General features: G+C 41.4%; 1 protein-coding gene across 10 annotated transcripts in view; it reads left to right on the top strand.

Moving 5' to 3' along the window:
• picalma (phosphatidylinositol binding clathrin assembly protein a) overlaps window positions 1–8,346 on the top strand; it is a 33,234-nt gene extending 24,888 nt beyond the window's left edge. For 6 of the 10 annotated variants that reach the window (XM_079649927.1, XM_079649926.1, XM_079649924.1 and 3 more), the window contains 5 exons: window positions 346–376; window positions 454–553; window positions 6,121–6,180; window positions 6,402–6,503; window positions 7,012–8,346. In XM_079649927.1, the coding sequence (XP_079506053.1) occupies window positions 346–376; window positions 454–553; window positions 6,121–6,180; window positions 6,402–6,503; window positions 7,012–7,026 (308 nt within the window). In that variant the 3' untranslated portion in view covers window positions 7,027–8,346. Of the gene's footprint in view, window positions 1–345; window positions 377–453; window positions 554–6,120; window positions 6,181–6,401; window positions 6,504–7,011 lie in introns of those variants that run through there. The other 4 variants (XR_013802600.1, XR_013802601.1, XR_013802602.1 and 1 more) reach the window with 3 other exon arrangements.
• The last annotated feature ends 11,470 nt before the right edge of the window (window positions 8,347–19,816 follow it).

Raw genomic sequence — 19,816 nt, 5'->3', positions numbered from 1 at the left:
TATGTTCATTTTGTTGTACTTGGTATCTACCACAGTATTTACATGGAGATAAGCACCACCCCCTGCCCAGCGCGTCTTGTTTGAATGACGCGAATAAAAACAGCTGACAGCCGTGGTGAAACTCGAGAGATTAGAGCAATGCGAATATTCGCATCGTCCTGTGTGAACGCAGCGTTAGATCTGAAATTATAGTTGTGTATAACATAATTACCAAATATGTAGAATTTGCATTAACTCCAAAGAGTAAAAGTAAAATTAGATCAGTGTTTCTAACTTTGTTATGCTGTCTAAATCGGGTGTTAAGTTTTCACACTGCATCCATTCCTCTGCATCTGTCCTCTCTAGATCTGGGAATTAGCAATGGCACAGCAAACAAGTAAGTGTGTGATATTCAAACGTTATAGTTGTGATACTGCCTATTAAACAGGACTAACAATCCTACTCGCTCTGTAGTGATCTTCACTGGAATCAGCCTGGTGAGAAGAAGCTGACTGGTGGAAACAACTGGCAACCCAAATCCGCTCCTTCTACCACCTGGAACCCTGCAGCCATGGTAGGCTTTCACCTATATGCCTCTACAGTGTGTGGTTCTACCCCTAACTAGAAAACACTTGAGGCACACCAGGGAATAAATGTGTTCTTTCAGCAGTGTTTAACAACGGTGGCTCTATGCTGTAAGTCCTAACTATGGCATCTGCAGTTTTCTCATCTGAACCCGGAGAATCTTTGCAGAACCAGGTCCGGACGTTGTCTCAGACACGACTGGGGCACTGTCAAGTTTCTCAATAGTGCAATTTACAAGACATAAAAAAGTAAATATAAAAATAGTGCAACGTCATGTGTTAAATAGTGTTATGGCCTGGATGAAACTGTCCCCCGCCATTTTCACCACAATCTGTAGAGTCTTACGGTTAAGGGCGGGGCAACTGCCATACCAGGCCGTGATGCGGGCGGTCAGGATGCTCTCTATGGTGCACCTGTAGAAGATGCTTTCAAGTCGTTGAGGCTGCTGGTTTTAGTCTTTTTGAGGACAGGAACGATGGTGGAGTGTTTGAAGCATGTGGAGACTACAGACTGCAGCAGGGACCTGTTGAAGATGTCTGTGAACACCTCTGCCAGCTGAACTGCACACACCCTGAGAACACGCCCAGGGATGTCATCAGGTCCAGGAGCCTTGTGTGGATTAACCCTTTGAAAGGATTTGCACACATCTGCCCTGTCTAAAACAAAAGGGCAGGGATCCTTGGCCAGGCCCTCAAAGGCCCTTTGCTCTCAAACTGTACATAAAAGGAGTTCAGCTCATCTGGGAGAGACGCACACACAGACACTCCCCCAACACCACCCGCTGCCCCTTTGTAGTCGGTCATTGTTCTTAGCCCGTCAGACTCCACTTTGTCTCTGTATTGGCTCTTTGCACTGCTGATAGCTCTCCGGAGTGCGTACCTTGAATTCCTGTACTCATCAAAATATCCACCTCTGTGCGTTTTCTGCTTGGCACATACCTCGCCGTTTATCCAGGGCTTCTGATTCGGGAATGTTTATACAGTAATCTTCGGTATTACGTCATTGATGCATTTGCCAATGTAGCAGATGACCGCATCCGTGTGTGTATTGATGTTGTCACACACACTACTCCGTAGATTCAAAGCAGTCCTGCAGAGCTGAGACCCCATTTACACGGGAACGTTTGCGTTTACGCAACGTATGCGTTTTCAAAAAAGTATTCCGTTCACATGCATTCGATTCATTTAACGTGTTCGTTCACACGAGACCGCTGGAAAAGCTGTAGTACATATGCCAGGCCTGTAAGTGGAACTGTGGCCGCCACAATACACCAAAAGCAGCGAAGAAGACCCTGGAGCATGGTTGCCATGGTTGCCCTTCTGTTTATTCTCTGCGGTGGACGGCTTGTTCTCCTACTGTAATTATCTCCGGTAGTCCACCAGCAGATGAAAAACACACACCTCTCCGCCTCTTCCAAGGGACGAGGGGACCGTGCGGCAGAGTTAACGTTAAAGTTTAAATCATCCTTTCAAAATTAGAAAAGTGCCGGTCAGAGGTCTTCTTTGTTATTTATTGAGCTTTAAAAATAATTGATAACGACTCTGTATAATAATATAAGAATAATAAACGGAGCCTCTCTTTTCCTCCCCCTCTTCTGACAGCCCAGCAGCTGATTTCTGAGCAGGAGACGTGGGGAGAGGGAGACGTGGGGAGAGTGAGGCGGGGCTATTTCATCGTTATCAGAAAATGATCGTATCGAGGCGATTACATGGAGCCGTTTGACCCCCCAGAGTGTTCCGTTTGCAGATCAATCCACCTTGGGACCCGTTATCGTTTGCGGGGTCGGTTTCTATCATTTTGTTACGGCCTTGTGTAATCGAAAGGGCTATACGCAAGATAAACTATGCAGATACAACCCGTTTCGTCCTCGTGTCAATGGGGTCTTAGTCTCCTCACTCCAGCGCTGTATAGTCTGTGTCACCGGTCTGTCCTGTTTGAGTTTCTGCCTGTAAGAAGGCAGCAGCAGCAGCAGCAGCAGCAGCAGTGAGATGTGGTCTGAAGAAGAAACATGGTCCAGTGTATTTCCACTGCACATTCGGCATACTGGTAGTATTCCGGCAGGACTTTCTTCATATTGGCGCAGATCAAGTCCGAAGAGGCCGGTTTTCACTTTTCCCCAGTCTCACTAGCACTGAGGCCTGGGATCCCCGCTTTGATGTGTAGAAGTTCCTCTCTATATTGTATGGTAGAGTTGGCGTGGTCGGCTCGCATGTTGACAGGGCAGACCACACCTGTCTGGAGCAGGGAGAGTCCTTGGGGACGGGTAGTCTCCTGCTTCAGCTCCCAGCAGCCCATACCTTCTATCACAATGTTGTCTGAAACACACATATTTTATTGCTAAACAACCCTGCGTTATTAATTATTGGGGTTTCCATGTTGCAGATGAGCTAAAGAACCTGAAACTTGCATTTAGCATCACCTCCCGGACAGTGCCAGGATTTAAACCAGTGGAGTTTACCCAAGCAGCCCAGTACCTGTACCTGTACGTGGCTCTGCTTGATTAAGCGGGTCAAATATATCAGCACTGCTAAAACCTGGGAACAGAAATACAGCACTCATGTTTTAGATGGTAACTATTGTTTTTATTGATTCCTGGTTATATCCTCCAGCCTTAACACCTGTCCAAACTGTAGCAATAAGTTCAGGTGAAATACCTTAGCAAAAGACAATAGTCATCAGTGAAAATCATTCATCCTCATTACCTAAATGGAACATTTACCAGCACAGCAAACTTCATCTTATGTGTTTAAGGGTTCATTTGATTATTTATTTCTTCCTCAGCATTCCAGCTGGCTTTTGTCCTGAAGCTACTGTGTTGTGCAGGTTTTACTGTGGCTCAGTCCTTCATGCTGAACTTTCTCATTCTGTAATGTTGAACAGATTTCTCCCATCCAGGTGGTAGCTGTAAAGTGTGAATGCAAAAAACTGACAAGGAGCAACTGGCTGCCTTATACAACCAACTTGTCATAGTTTTGCCAAAAACCTGACAGATTATGTTGACCAATGTAGACAAAATACGCTGTTGCATGTATGAGGACTGTCACCACTAACATTCAGCACCCCCCCTTCCCACGTCCATTCGCGATGTCTCGCAGACCCCACGCAGCAAGCAGGAAATGAACCCAGGTCACACTGTCCGCTCCTCGCAGTAGCGAGCCGCGCAACGTCCCGCCAACACGACACCCAGACCCCACGCAGCATTCTCATCTGTTTGTCATTACTGGTGTCATTTCCTGGTTGCTAACAAACGCCATTGTAACACATAATCACTGATGTTCCGCTGTAACGGTGGTGGACTTATTAGAACAGAGTGGGCGAGCTGACCAATCAGAGCACAGTGGGCTCACAGGGAGGGAGGGGGGGCAGGAGCTCCAACAAGCCGTGTAGGACAGAGAGTGAATACACATACTATACAGAGATACTGTATGAGAAACCAATGTGAGTTTGGAACATTGAACAATGTAAATCTATTCTAGTATACCTCAACAATGGAACTATGATCAGTAGAAATGGCCATGACATGGGACCTTTAAAGTGAGAATGTAAAGACTTTGAAATTATACTTCAGTTATACTGCAGCCCCAATCCTAGTGATGCAAACTTCCTGAGCATGAAGTGGAAACAGAATGAGAACACAGGAGAGCTGGAGCGTGATGGTAAACACTGAAAATCTATTTTTAATGACGGCCGGAGGTTTGACAAAGACGTGCTGCAGCCACGAGTTGACACAATGCTTGCCTAGCCGATTCTGAAGATCTCTCACCCAGTCCCTTGTATTTAGCTCTGAGAGAATAATCAACATTGTGCATAACAAGATAAAACAGGCAAATTACTATAACTCTAGGCAGGAATAGCGAGACAAAACAAAGGGGGCACAGCAGCCCAAGGTTGCAGGCCTGTGCTCAGTGAAGGCAGTACAGACTGATAAACTGGGTCAAAGTTATGGGGAAGATATTTCCCCAACAATCATAATGGACTCACACAGGAGGTATTGATGATGAAGATCAAAAAGTGTTCTCAGATGCCAGAAAGAAAGAGTTGGTGACTTGATGGAAGCAGACACACAACTTCCATCAGCCATTAAAGGATAACCTGTTTGTGTGACTGAAATAAAACAAGCCTCATCACATGCTTATTGGCTGTGAGCGACGCTGGGTGAGAAGCACCTGAACAGACCAAACATTGTGAGTCAGGAGAAGCTCTGAGGAAAGCTTGGTGCAATGAAGGAGCACTGTGATCTCTGTGATGGAAGCACCAGTTTTGGCAGCTGCGTCACGTCTGACTCCATTTTTCCTCCTGGCCAATGACTGAATAGTTAATGGAATGGATCCTCCCCGAGAGGCATCAGACAAATCTGGGTTTGTTATCACTGCAGGGGCTGTTGGCGAGGCACAGAAAACAGGGGGGGTCTGTACTTTTCTCTTAAATCTCTTTCCATGAGGAGCACCTGCCAGTTACCGAATTCTCCCCCCAGGACTCAAACACTCTCCTGTCTGCTTTCCGTTTCCCCTCTGTCATTCTCTGGTCAAAAAACTTCATGTGTTTGGGTCAAAGCTGAACTCAAAATGTTTCTGGATATAAAATGATAACTTTTGTTAACATTTGGCATTATGTCATCAAACTACACAAATATCTGTCAGGGTACGGCCGTACAACAGGGTTTCTGCAAAATCTTTGAGGTTTTTGTGATGAACGTGTTGCCCTCTGTCTCTAAAACCATGTTGGTTTTCAGGGTTTCTGTTGGATTCTGCGCCTCAACACTGACTAAATGTCTTCTTTCCTGATCATCTAGTTTAGACGGACAGTGGTTTTGGTAAACTTGGAAGTGCCATAAACGTTCCACTTAGTGCTCTGAGCGTCTGTCGAGATTTTTTTATATTCTTTCCTATTCCCACCTGATGTGCACCTTTTTTCTACTTCTTGTCACAATCTTTTTGGAGCTATTTTATGCCAATGTAGCTGTCTCTGTGAGACCTAACTGTAAGATATTAAGTTATGGTTTGTAATCTTCTATTATTCCTGAAGTTGAAGTGGTGCTATAGTTAAGTATGTAGTTATACAAATAATTAGTTAAATAGGGTTAGATTATTAGATTAGTTGGACAAATATATAGATTAATTGCCTTTGAATTCCTGTCTGGGGTTCAACATAATTCATAAAAAGTTCAAAGGGGTGTATTATTTTTCTATGCAGTGTAAATCCTCATATTGGCAATGGTATACTGCAATTGCCTTCCTTGAAGCTATTGAATGTTTTAAATGAAGCAGTGAAAAGCAGCTTGTGATTTGCTAAAAGGTCAGTCATGTGACTGCTCCAGTGAAACATCCTCTGACTGATCAGAGCTGAAGTGGATGTTGTATATGAAATTGATTAATATTGATGTTGCTGATGTATATATTTCCCCCAAAGTCTTCATCAGGACATGTTCCTGAATAGATCACTTCTGGTTACTTTAACTAAACGTACATATACTAAAGTCAAAATGTGATAATTAATAATAATCTGAATATGAGCCCGGTATGACTGTCCTGATTCCTGTTCTGTGTGTCACCTCAGGCACCATCTGTCATGGCATTCCCTCCAACCACAACCACAGGCATGATGGCATATGGAATGGTAAGTCTGCTCTGGGACACACACACACACACACACACACACACACACACACACACACACACACACACACACACACACACACACACGCTGTGATGTCATCACTGAACGCTTTGGTTTCCTTCACAGCGTTAGAACCTTATTTTAGGAGGTGTTTTTTATTTTTGACTCCAAGCTTTTTTCTTTTCTAATCCATCGGTGTGATATTATATTTTCTTCGTCAGCCTCCCCAGGTGAGCTCCATGATGATGACCCAGCCCACCATGATGTACTCCCAGCCTGTGATAAGGCCAGCCAACCCTTTTGGCCCCAACCCAGGTGCACAGGTAATGGACAGCCACAACTACAGTGCCCCCCCTTCCTCACATGAGCCAGCCTGAACCACGTTAACCTTCGTAATATACCAACCTGTGTGGTTGCTAATTGTAAACTGAATGCAACAGCGTGCATGCATGACATACACACACACACACACACACACACACACAGTTTTATATTCTTATCGGGCACCCGTACCATAGCTTTTATTCTGGAGAAATAAACAACAAAACAAAACTGTTATGTGATCCATCAGAATATATCATAAACACATTTTAGCCATCCAAGACTTAAAGAATGAATGTCACAGATGATCTGAGAAACGATTCAATACACTAAGCTACATATATCTTGTGAATGCTGCATTATTGCTGTACACAGCGTCTGTGTTGTGCCCTGTTAGAGGACTTAAGCTCTTATGTTCTCTACACATTGCTTGTCTGGGTACTGGTTATGCATTTCTGGGTATAACAGCTTTTCTCTGATCCACAATGTTTTTTTGTTCTTTCTTACTAGATGCAGTTTATGTAACCTGAAGGAGGAGGTGTCTTACCCCAAACCCATCTGAAGATGATTTAAAACAATGTCAACTATCCAAGCAAAAGTGCAGTTTGCTTCTAAGGAATCTCTCTCTGAGAATAAAAAGCCCAACCAGACTTGATGAACTCACGGTGACTGGGAGCGGCGTCACAGTGGACATTGGCCCCGCCTTGTCCTGTGGAAGTCCTAGAAGAGAAGGAGCGTACTGCCATTCAACACCATGTGGACAGCTTTCAGCCCTACTCTATCCTGGACTAAGAGAAACACAACAGCTTTCTGACACTGCTGTATGTACCTGGGGAAAACAGTGAGGGTGGTTGTCACGGTAACACTGGGAGTTGTCTTTTTTTGTTCCTCTTTCTCCAGGTGAGCGAGGGAGAGTCACTTATTTTGATTATCAATCATGATTACCTATATAAAGCATCCCCACATTAGGAAAACAAACTCCTTCAAGACATGTTTATGTATTGTTTGCAGTAGACATTCCGTATGTATTGTTTGTATTTATTTATGATTACCTACAGAGAAAATGACAAAAGAAAAAAAAGTCAATGTAACTTGTCGCTGACCTCCAGGTGGAAGGCCTTCAGATGTATTCATAGGAATGATTGGATGTGGAGTTGGATTTTGAGTGATTGAGATGATTTTTTGAAAAATAAGTTAATATAAAATTGAAAGAGAGGCATTTTGCTGTTGGGTCACTTAATATTCTCTTCACCCGCATGATGCCTTTTACAGTTATCTGTGTAACACTGAGGATATGTATAAACATTTTTTTGTTTATTCAATAAAACCATCATAACAATGGGGAAGATTTCTACAAAATTGTCGAGGTAACATATTTCCCACATCAGCAGCACTGGATTTTATGATTGAGGCAACATTGCATTGGAAAGGAATCTGCATTCATGCTTTTGAGGTTTTTGGCATGCCATTTATTCTCACATTTAACAAGCTCCTGGCTGCCCTTTTCCAACAGGAATGTGCAGGGTCCCTCTCATGCTCAGATCATGTTTCAATAGCAAGCACTGGGGCATTAAGACAATGTGGGGGCACCGGGAGGCTCAGGTCACACTGCTGACAGGGGGCAGAAAGGTTTAATGTTCAGCAGAATAGAGCACTGTTGATCGGTGCTTTGTGTAAATAAAAACTTTTCCTGCCAATCACATGACGGGCGAGTGCAGGTAACAAAGATGATCTGAACATAAAAGTGGCCCTTTATCCATAACTGAGCCTATTTGCTGCGTTGACCCTGCTTATTCTATTTTTGTTTGTTTGATTTTTACGAATAAAGTGCAAGCGTCAACACTTCTTGACTGTTTTGTTTATATTGAAAAAAAGGTATTGGGCACTTCACTCATTAGAAGTTAATGACAGTTGTTTCCTTGTCCGATGTCAGGGTCTAAGGACAGAGGGTGTCGTATTTATATTCTGTGTAAATTCCCCTGGAAGAAATGTAAAATGTGTCATTGACTTTGTAATTTCCCATGGAAGGTCTCACAAGCTACTCTGTGAGGCCTGCCTTTTCCTCGTCCTGCGTTACCTGAACAAATATTTTTTTATTGCCCTGTGCAAGTGTGTGCTGGGAAAATGTCATGACCTACACGTGCACAGTCCAAGCGCAACAGCCATCGAACATTGAGACAAGGCTATCTTGAAATATCCAGTAAATGTAGGGATTTTCTTTAGATCTGAGTCATTGTGCTCTTTCAGCCTTTAGCTTAGTAAACAATTTGTGACAATTTGCTGCAAGTTGTTCAGGCAGGGGATGATTGTGATGGGCCATGTCAGCTGATACATTTGTATTTGTGTTTAACATGGCCTGATACAGGGATGGTAAATAGAATGCCTTTTAAATAGTGCATCTCAAGTCACCACCCACACACTGGTGGCAGAGCGGCCATTCAAGCTCAACGGGAACAAGAAACACTCACAGGCTGTGACATCACTGTGATGATGACCCATGAGCCGTGGATTCAGTGGGGCGAGTTTTTTTGGTTTCTGAAGTAAATGTAATCCATCCATCCATCTTCTCCCGCTTATCCGTGGTCGGGTCGCGGAGGTAGCAGTTCAAAGAAATAATTTGAATGGTAGGTTTATTTTAACAGAGAGTAAGAATATCAAAAATAATATCCGGAAATGTACATAATATAAAATATATAAATTTATTTGCATTTAACTGTGGGAACCAACAAGAATTCTGGCTCCCACAGACCGGTCACATAAATCCCAGCCCAAACAGTCTGCAGTTTGATGGAAATGTTGTCGTCAGGTATGTCCTGGTGGAGTTATGTTTCCGTAGAGCACGTTCAACTTCCCTCCAGATTTTCCTGCTGAATCTTTGCTAACACCGTTAGCTCGTTCCTTTTATTAGCCAGTGATCTTATGTTGCGGAAGATGAGACACAGCTTATATCTCCTTTTCTCCATTATCTCCCCCTTCTTACTCTCTCTGGTTTACCCGGTATCTTCTATGTTCTTCTCCAGATTTCCGTGGGGATAGCTGTTGTTCCGCCCATCATATCAGCCAGCTGTTCCCTGGTGTAAACAAGGCAGCTACTATATATGCAAATCAGCATAAATTCAACAGGAAAAAATTTACAAGAATCTTTCTCTATACTCATGTTCAGAGAGGGTGTAGCTTAAGAATTACTAAAATAAGTTACTAATAGAAAAAAAGGTAAGTAAGCTAAAAGTTGAAAATAGTACAAATACTGTATGTCAGGAGCAACTGCAACAGGCTGCACTCCAATTGGTGCATGCATTCTATTATTGAAAAGATTAAGTATTACATTTACACAAAGTTGACGAACTTGGCAAAGATATCTTTAAAAATAAAGGTTGAAATGAAAACAGCAGATTACACTTGACTTTCAGTACCCAGCTCCATGGCGGTCCTACATTCAGCTTAATCATGAAACATCTTTTGTTAAAATATCCTATCTATCTTTCAAGATTTTCTTACAAAATTCCTTCAGAGACTCTAACACTATATTCAACTGATCATAGTTATTGAATTAGAAGGGTAGCATTACATGTGACTACTAAACTGACATGTTTTAAGTAAAGTTTGTGGAGTTTACCTTTAATGGCAACATTCAGTACTCCAGAGAAGGTGTGTTAACTCAGTGGTCAGGTGCTATACAGTTGCAAGAAAAAGTATGTGAACCCTTTGGAACTTCCTGGATTTCTGCATTAATTGGTCATAAAATGTGTTCTGATCTTCATCTAAGTCACAACAATAGACAAACACAGTCTGCTTAAGCTAAAACCACACAAACAATTATATGTTTTTATTGAACACACCATGTAAACATTCACAGTACAGGGTGGAAAAAGTATGTGAACCCTTGGATTTAATAACTGGTTGACCCTCCTTTGGCAGCAATAACCTCAACCAAACGTTTCCTATAGTTGCATATCAGACCTGCACAACGGTCAGGAGGAATTTTGGATCATTTCTCTTTACAAAACTGTTTCAGTTCAGCAATATTCTTGGGATGTCTGGTGTGAATCGCTCTCTTGAGGTCATGCCACAGCATCTCAATTGGGTTGAGGTCAGGACTCTGACTGGGCCACTCCAGAAGGCCTATTTTCTTCTGTTGAAGCCATTCTGTTGTTGATTTACTTCTGTGCTTTGGGTCGTTGTCCTGTTGCATCACCCATCTTCTGTTGAGCTTCAATTGGTGAACAGATGGCCTTTATTTCTCCAGCAAACTGTCTTGATAAACTTGAGAATTCATTTTTCCGTCGATGATGGCAATCTGTCCAGGCCCTGAGGCAGCAAAGCAGCCCCAAAGCATGATGCTCCCTCCACCATACTTCACAGTTGGGATGAGGTTTTGATGTTGGTGTGCTCTGCCTTTTTTTCTCCACACATAGCGTTGTGTGTTCCTTCCAAACAACTCAACTTTGGTTTCATCTGTCCACAGAATATTTTGCCAGTAGTGCTGTGGAACATCCAGGTGCTCTTTTGCAAACTTCAAACGTGCAGCAATGTTTTTTCTGGACAGCAGTGGCTTCCTCCATTTTATGACCAACTTATGCAGAAATCCAGGTAATTCCAAAGGGTTCACATACTTTTTCTTGCAACTGTATGTGCTGGTCAACCCTGATGAGATTCATTCTGCTGCTAAACCCACAGGTGCATCTATAAGCACACACACACACACACACACACACACACACACACACACACACACACACACACACACACACACACACACACACACACACACACACACACACACACACACACACACACACACACACACCCCTTCATATAAAGCCACATCCTGCTTGGCAGAGCCTGGACAGCAGCATCAGAAGAGTCCTTGTTGTGCTGCACTTCCCCTCAGTCTGGATGCAGCGGTAGAAAGATGCTCTGTGTGTTTGTGTGGGACTCATGATAGAAGTAATTGGCAACTAAGTAAAAGCCTTACTGTTTAAGTGAGGCCTTCCAATCCACAGCCATCTTCAGACCAATTCCTGATTTATAATGGAAAAATCATGTATTTATGTATACTTCTCAAAAGACCTGGACTCACACCCGACATCATGTCCAACTTCCGGCCCATCTCAAATCTCCCCTTCCTGTCAAAAATACTTGAACGTGTCATTGCCTCACAACTAAAGTCCCACCTCAGCTCCAATGAACTCTGTTTTTTATTTTTATTTTTGTATTATTCAAATATTGTATTGATTTTCCATACAGCAAACAGCAGCACTCAACATTCAAAAATACAGCACACACATAAAATATACAAAATATCAATTGACATCCAGAAGAGATACAAAATATATAGAAAATAAACATAAACATAAATTATTACATTAAAAACTACAGTACATGGTTAAATAACCAAAAGTAAAAATGAAAACATAAATGAATAAAAAAACAATGTGGGGGAGGGGGTTGGCTACGTTATTTTAATGTTAGAGAATTCGTTCTCATAGTAGGACAGAAATGGTTGCCAGTGCCAGACCTTATAGTACTTTGAGATAGAGCCCCGGGTAGTGTGCTTTAGCTGCTCAAGTTTAAGATGGGACATTACTTTCTCTACCCAGCACTTATGAGACGGCGGTGCAGCCTTCTTCCATCTAAAGAGTATCAGACGTTTAGCAAGTAGGGTAGAGAATGCCACAGCCTCAGCCTGATCAGTTGTTATTCGTGTCTCCTGTGTGACCACGCCAAATAATGCCGTCAATGGGTTAGCATCCACAGCCGTGTTACACATGTACGAAAAGGTTTTAAATATACCAGTCCAAAAAGGGGCCAGTTAAAGACAGAGCCAAAACATGTGACTTAGGCTGGCCGGGTCCCGACTGCACCTGATGCAGGTTGAGTCTAAACCTGGGTAAAATCTGGGCCAGTTTACTTGCCGATAGATGTAACCTATTCAAAACCTTAAATTGTAGCAGCCCATGTCTAATGCACACTGAGGATGAGTGGACAAATTGAATTGCTGCCTGCCAAATAGTATCTGATATAGTTATTCCCAGCTCTTCCTCCCATTGCCTCATTAAGTGATTAGACGGAGCGGCGACCCTCTGAATATTGTCATATAATACAGACATCAGACCCCTGTCACAGGGATCCATATTTAAACAGTCATCAATCCAGGTACTCTGTGGTCCTGACATAACTACGTATCTGCAAATATCTGAAGAAACATGACTGTGGGATATTGAAATCCTTCTTTAACTGTTCAAAAGAAATAAAGTGTACATTTTTTAAAAGATCTTTAACACACCTAATCCCTCTCCCATGCCATAACCGAAAATATGTATCAGTGAGAGAAGGAGAAACATTTACATTTTCCAGAATTGGGGAAGCAATAAGTGCCTGTTTGTGTTTGAAATGAATTCTAAACTGGGTCCATATCTTTAGAGAGCCTTGGATGACTGGGTTATTCGTCCAGTAGTTTTTACTCAAGGGTAGTGGAGCGCAAATTAAAGAGCAAAGTGACACTGGATTACTTGAATGCTGCTCCATTACAGACCAAACTGGGGATTCGTCCGTCACATTTTAACAGAATTAACCCTGCCAGCTAGTGACAAGGGGAAGGGTCGACCATCTCTCCATGTCTAGTTTAGCCTTATCAAGCACTATTTTAAAATTATTGTCCATCAGATCTTTGTATTTGTAAGTGACAAAGACATCTAGGTATGTAAAGATGTAGCACTGAATTTCAGACTCCAGCTTACAGCTTCCTGCCTACGACCTGCCTAAAACCAGAATAGAGGAATGTTAAGCCCTCCCACTATTTTCCAAGAGGGCGTTGCCAGATTTTCAATTTCAGGTTTTAACCAGGAGATGGCGCTTCATTCACAAATACAGAAAGACAAGTTTCATGGACTTTCAGTTGTGTTTTGAAGAGCATTTGAACACATCAATATTTTAGATCAACTAAAGTATATCTAATCTTGTAATTCAATAATATATAGTCTTTATATATTAAATAATCATAATTATAATTTAAATGTTTACATTACACTTCTTTAATTGTTATGCTCATACTTTTACCTTTACAATTGTTTGCTTTAATATGCAGTATATTTTTTGTATATTTTTGTGTTTGCTTCCTCCTGCTCCCTTTCGGACACATACTGTATGATTTATTATTATTATTAATATGAAGATATTTTTAAGATAAGATAAGATGTTACTTTATTGATTGAACATTTTAGTTTAGAATGTGCTGTCCCACGTTAATTCAGAAGGCTCACAGGTCACATTCCGACCATTATTTAAAACAATAGGTGCTTTCACACCTTCTACAGTTTGATTTGTATAGAGGGACCTCTGTGGCTGAATGGCCAGCGATTAGGTGCGGCGCATTTATCATAGGTGATCAGAGCTAACTGCCTGCCGTCAGATTTCATTTAAAAAACAGATCTGATTTTAAGACTACTTCAGCGCTCATAAAGAATGATAAGAATAAGAATAATGCGTATTGAACTGGTTTCATTAATTAGTGAGTTTATTTAACACTAGAACCGCCAATCGGGTCAATTTGTGTGATGTGTGTTGTGTGTGTGCAATGAAACTTTTTTTCAATAAAATATTAAAGTCTCCCAGTCCGTGACTTTTCCTGAAAGTGTGTTATGTAGCACCCATGTTGTTAAAAATTGCATTCTAATAGCGGGATTTGACGGGTTTAGGTAGGCCTATACAAAAACCTCTGGCGGTTCTAGTGTTAACGTAATTAGGTACAGTAGAAGCTCATTTTTATCAGTAACGAATTTAGCAGTTGAACATAAAAGTCAACTAACTGAGGGTCACTTGCAATGACAGTGTTGTGTCTAACTGTAAGCTTGTCACTCAGAGTAACCTACAGTTAATTTAGCTGCTGGAGAAGAAAGATCAGGGGGGGAGGGGGGGAAGAGAGCTGTGGTTGATGGGCCATTAGTTTTGTAAATACACAGCTGAGAGCTGCCGTTTCATTCAGACTGTTTAAAAAACGGTAACAACGGACTATTTCTCTTAGCGGATGCATGTCAATTTAAATCAATACATACAACTATTTTTTAAATCAATACAACTATTTTTTAAATCAATAAAAACATTTTCTAAATCCATAAAAGCATTTAAATTAATATTGGGAGTCATGTCGTTACTTTGTTGAGAATGTGGCCATGTAATAAGCGGGATAATTTGCAGCGACTTGTTCCTTATGGGGAAAATAACACCCGTCATGTGTGTGTAGAGGTGTGTGTGGTTAAAACACTTTCATGAAGTGAAGGAGGTTTTCCTTCTATAAAACAGCTGTGGGCAGCAGTGAGTGTCACAGACATGAATTCATAGATCAAGGCAGACTGGTGCACACACTCTCCTGTCCTGCCAGGCGACACGCCCGTTCTAAGCTGTGTCCCTCACTCCTCACATCCCAAGCTGCATCCCCACATGTGTATTATGTTGTTACATCGTTTCAGATGTTATGTTTCAGTGATGCAAACTTGTCACCTTTCGGCAAAATTCGCCGTTTTGAATCCAAAATAGGTAGTTTGTGTGATTCATGTAGATCTGCAATAAAAAAAATTTGGGGTATGGGGAGGTCTGGGACCCGGAGTAATCAGCAGTCGTGAGCTGTTATGTGCCATCATGACACGCATGGTGTTCTTTTTTATATATAATATAATGAAGTGCGAGCTGTGTGCTCGAGTCTTCCTGCCTGTCGGCTCTGCTCATGGTGGATGTATAATAAGGCTCTGCTGCTCCGAGATGATGGTGTAGCTTCAGCAGCTACATTGAACAGCTGTTAGAACGGGCCGTTCAGGTGTTCAGAGCAGAGCTCCCTGTTGGAGCGGCAGAGCGTGATGTGAACTGAAAAGTTTTTCTGTGGCAATATTATTTAAGGAATCGTTGAGCTAGCTAGCTAGCATACATTGTCACTATCTGCTAACATTAACTTTAGCCTTCTATTTCTAATAGTTTTTTTCATAGGCTATAAACAGAGGTGGTATAAGTATATATATATATTGTACTTGAGTAAAAGTAGGAGTACTCAGATCTTGTAGTTGAGTAAAAGTAGAAGCACATAGATCTTGTACTTGAGTAAAAGTAGAAGCACTCAGGTCTTGTACTTGAGTAAAAGTAGAAGCACAAAGATCTTGTACTTGAGTAAAAGTAGAAGTACTCAGATCTTGTACTAGAGTAAAAGTAAAAGTACTCAGATCTTGTACTTGAGTAAAAGTAGAAGCACATAGATCTTGTACTTGAGTAAAAGTAGAAGTACTCAGATCTTGTACTTGAGTAAAAGGAGAAGTACTCAGATCTTGTACTTAAGTAAAAGTAGAAGTACCGTAATTTTCGGACTATAAGGCGCACCTGAATATAAGCCGCAGCAGCGGCATACCACTCTCGGTTCCACTTTTACTTTTGCGCGCTACCTGTCTCACTCTTTTCCGGCCTTCAGCTTTTCCTGCTGGAACCCGCCGCTTAAAGGTGGGGGTCCGCGGACCGGCCATAGAGCCCATAGAGTTAAAGGTGGTGGCCGTTAGCTGTAAAAATCCATAGATTAGCCGCACCATTATATAAGCCGCAGCGTCGAGAATGGGGAAAAAGTCGCGGCTTATAGTCCGAAAATTACGGTAGTTAGATCTTGTACTAGAGTAAAAGTAAAAGTACTCAGATCTTGTACTTGAGTAAAAGTAGAAGCACATAGATCTTGTACTTGAGTAAAAGTAGAAGCACTCAGGTCTTGTACTTGAGTAAAAGTAGAAGCACTCAGGTCTTGTACTTGAGTAAAAGTAGAAGCACACAAATCTTGTACTTGAGTAAAAGGAGAAGTACTCAGATCTTGTACTAGAGTAAAAGTAGAAGTACTCAGATCTTGTACTAGAGCAAAAGTAAAAGTACTCAGATCTTGTACTTGAGTAAAAGTAGAAGTACGAGAGTGTAGGAATACTCTGTTACAGTCCTGCATTCAAAATGTTCCTCAAGTAAAAGTAGAAAAGTATTCTCATCAAAATATAGTGAAAGTAGCGACAGTAAAAGTAGTCATTGTGCAGATTGGTCCATTTCAGAATAATAGATATGATATGTTTTATAATGATTGATCATGAAAGTGTTCTCAAAGCTGGTAAAGGTGCAGCTAGTTTTAATGACTTTGTATACTGCAGGGTAGCTTGTGGATTTGCTCCAGGTGGAACTAAAGTCTGATTTAACACTTGATTATATTTTACATCATTCATCCACATCTGTAAAGTAACTAAAGGTATTAAATACATGTAGTGGAGTAGAAGTACACCATGTACCTCTGAACTGTAGTGGGGTACAAGAACAAAGTAGCAAAACATTGAAATACTTAAATAAAGTACAAGTATCTCAAAATTGTGCCCAAGTATAGTACTTGTTGAGTTTATGAACTTAGTTACTTTACACCATGTGGCTATAAAGATAGAAAGACTAAGCCTTGCACAGAGTCGTGAAAATACATTTTTAAAATGCTCAACAGTGCTGCCAAAATTATAAACTGACTGCTACACAATTTAAAATAAATGCTTTTATATATTTCTATTAGATGTGACTCTTTGGCGTTTCTATTATTATTAACACTGCTGCTTTAGTTGTTCTGCTAATATCCTCTGTTATTCCTAATTTTAAAGCCGATATTCTGTGGGGTAGGGAAGCTTTTTCATACCTGATGAGTTTGCATCCCTTTATGTTAAAAAGCCTCAGTCACCTTAATTCATGTAATAAAAACATCTCAGGTCAGTAACACTCAAAGCTAAATGTGCAATACCATGTTCAGCTATGTTACTATTTATAATGTTATTGTTGTTACATCAGAAGATGTACATATTGGAATGATTTCTTAACTTCCATCCATCCATCCATCTTCTCCCGCTTATCCGTGGTCGGGTCGCGGAGGTAGCAGTTCCAGCAGAGAGCCCCAAACTTTCTTTTCCCTGGCCAAATCAACCAGCTCTGACTGGGGGATCCCAAGGCGCTCCGAGGCCAGCGAAGAGATATAATCCCTCCACCTGGTTCTAGGTCTACCCCTTGGTCTCTTCCCAGCTGGACGTGCCTGGAACACCTCCCTAGGGAGGCGCCCAGGTGGCATCCTAACTAGGTGCCCGAACCATCTCAACTGGCTCCTTTCGACGCGAAATTTCTTAACTTACAGTAGTCTATTTTTTACAATGTGTGTTGGAAGGATTTATTAAATTACTATGAATATTGTCATTGTTGAAGGCTTTTAGAGAAAGGTGAACTATAAGCCTGAATTACATAACATTTTATACCTAAAAACATAAAAGCCACAATAAATGAATCACAATTATTCTAGTTATTTTTACCTCCCGTATTGCTTTCAACCCACCAGCTTTTATGGTGTTGTTACGTCACTAACTGTAAGCTTGTCACATACAGTCTATGGTCACTCAGAGTAACCTACAGTTAATTTAGCTGCTGGAGAAGAAAGATCAGTGGGGGGGGGGGAGAGAGAGCTGTGGTTGATGGGCCATTAGTTGTGTAAATACACAGCTGAGAGCTGCCGTTTCATTCAGACTGTTTAAAAAAGGGTAACAACGGACTATTTTTCTTAGCGGATGCATTTCAATTTAAATCAATACATACAACTATTTTTTAAATCAATAAAAACATTTTCTAAATTCATAAAAGCATTTCAATTAATACTGGGAGTCATGTCGTTACTTTGTTGAGAATGTGGCCGTGTAATTAGCCGGATAATTTGCAGCGACTTGTTCCTTATGGGGAAAATAGCACCCGTCATGCAGATCAGGATCCCTCCGCCACGCTTTGGGATCCTGATCTGCCGACGAGGCTCCATCAAAATCAAAATATTTTTAGTGAATTACTGAGTTTAGGCACGTTAATAACGTTTTAATGAAGTTGAATACAGTATATTCATATGTGTCAGTGATTTCATGTCAATTCGGCGAACATAAACATAAATGATCGTGGTGAAGATGATGATTAAATTAGGATTAAAAATTGAGAGCCGGGCTGCATTTCCTCCTGTTCGTTTTTTTCGACTAAACAACATTATTTTGTTAAATAACAACATTGATATGTTTTGTAAATGATTACATGTCTCTTATTTAGCACAGAGTATGATATCCGTGACATATGGATCTTAACAAAGTTCCACTGTACATCCAGCGTACTGTATCTGACTTTATTTCACATGAGCTCCAGTGTGGAACCCCACTGCACCCCCTGGTGGATCAATGATCCATTGCAGCTGGCTTCATTATAATTACATTTATCTATCACGGGGGCGGTCTCAAGTCAAGCTGGAGGTTTTCCCTTGAGCGAGGGCAGATCACGTACCAATCACGGCCCTCGCGTTTCAAACTGTCTGAAATGAATCGCTACATCTGTAAAGCTGACCTCACACACAATGAAAGGGAAGTTCTGAAATTACATTTGACGTGCTTTATCATTTATGGGGAATAGAACACTTTTACTCAGGTTCAATTTATAGCCCGACACCCGGCCAAACTCGGCGATAAGTTCAGAGGCAATAGGTGTAGTAGCATGGGGATCCGAAAGAAAAAGAAGATCATCCGCATAGAGCGACAATTTATGCAATCCTCCCCCCCTTTGCACTCCAATTAGACTAGCGGTCTCTCTTAACAGTATTGCCAGGGGCTCTATAGCAATATCGAATATCTGGGGGCTCAGTGGACAACCCTGTCGTGTCCCACGAAAAAGTGGGAAATAATGAGACATTATCCTATTAGTTCGAATTGAAGCTTTAGGCGCTGTATAAAGGATCTTGATCAGCCAACAAAAAGTAGGGCCGAAGCCGAACTTCTCGAGCGCAGTGAACAGGTAATTGTATTCAATCCTATCAAACGCCTTTTGTGCAGCCAAGGACATAATAAGTTCTGGTTCGACATTGTTGGGCTGGTAGATAACATTGAACACACGGCGGAGGTTGCTTGAAAGTTGTCTACCCACAATGAAACCAGTCTGATCTGGATGTATCAATTTAGGCATAATTTTCTCAAGCCTCCCTGCTAGGACCTTGGTTAGAATTGTATAGTCGCAACATAAAAGACTAATCGGGCGATATGATTCACACAACAACGGATCTTTATTCTTTTTGAGTAATAATGAGATAGAGGCCTGCGTCATAGTTGGGGGAAGAGCCTTCCTAACCAGGACCTCCTCGAATACCTTTACTAATAGCGGCAGTAGTTTAGGGGCAAATTTCTTACAAAATCACTTTAATCCTATCAATCAATTCTGTAGGTCGTTTGAATTTCCTTTTAGTTTCACCAGCGTTATAAGATATCACTTGCCCTGT

This window comes from Notothenia rossii, assembly GCF_949606895.1.
Source record: "Notothenia rossii genome assembly, chromosome: 9".
NCBI classification, from domain to species: Eukaryota; Metazoa; Chordata; class Actinopteri; order Perciformes; family Nototheniidae; genus Notothenia; species Notothenia rossii.
This window is presented reverse-complemented; position numbering and strand designations above follow the sequence as displayed.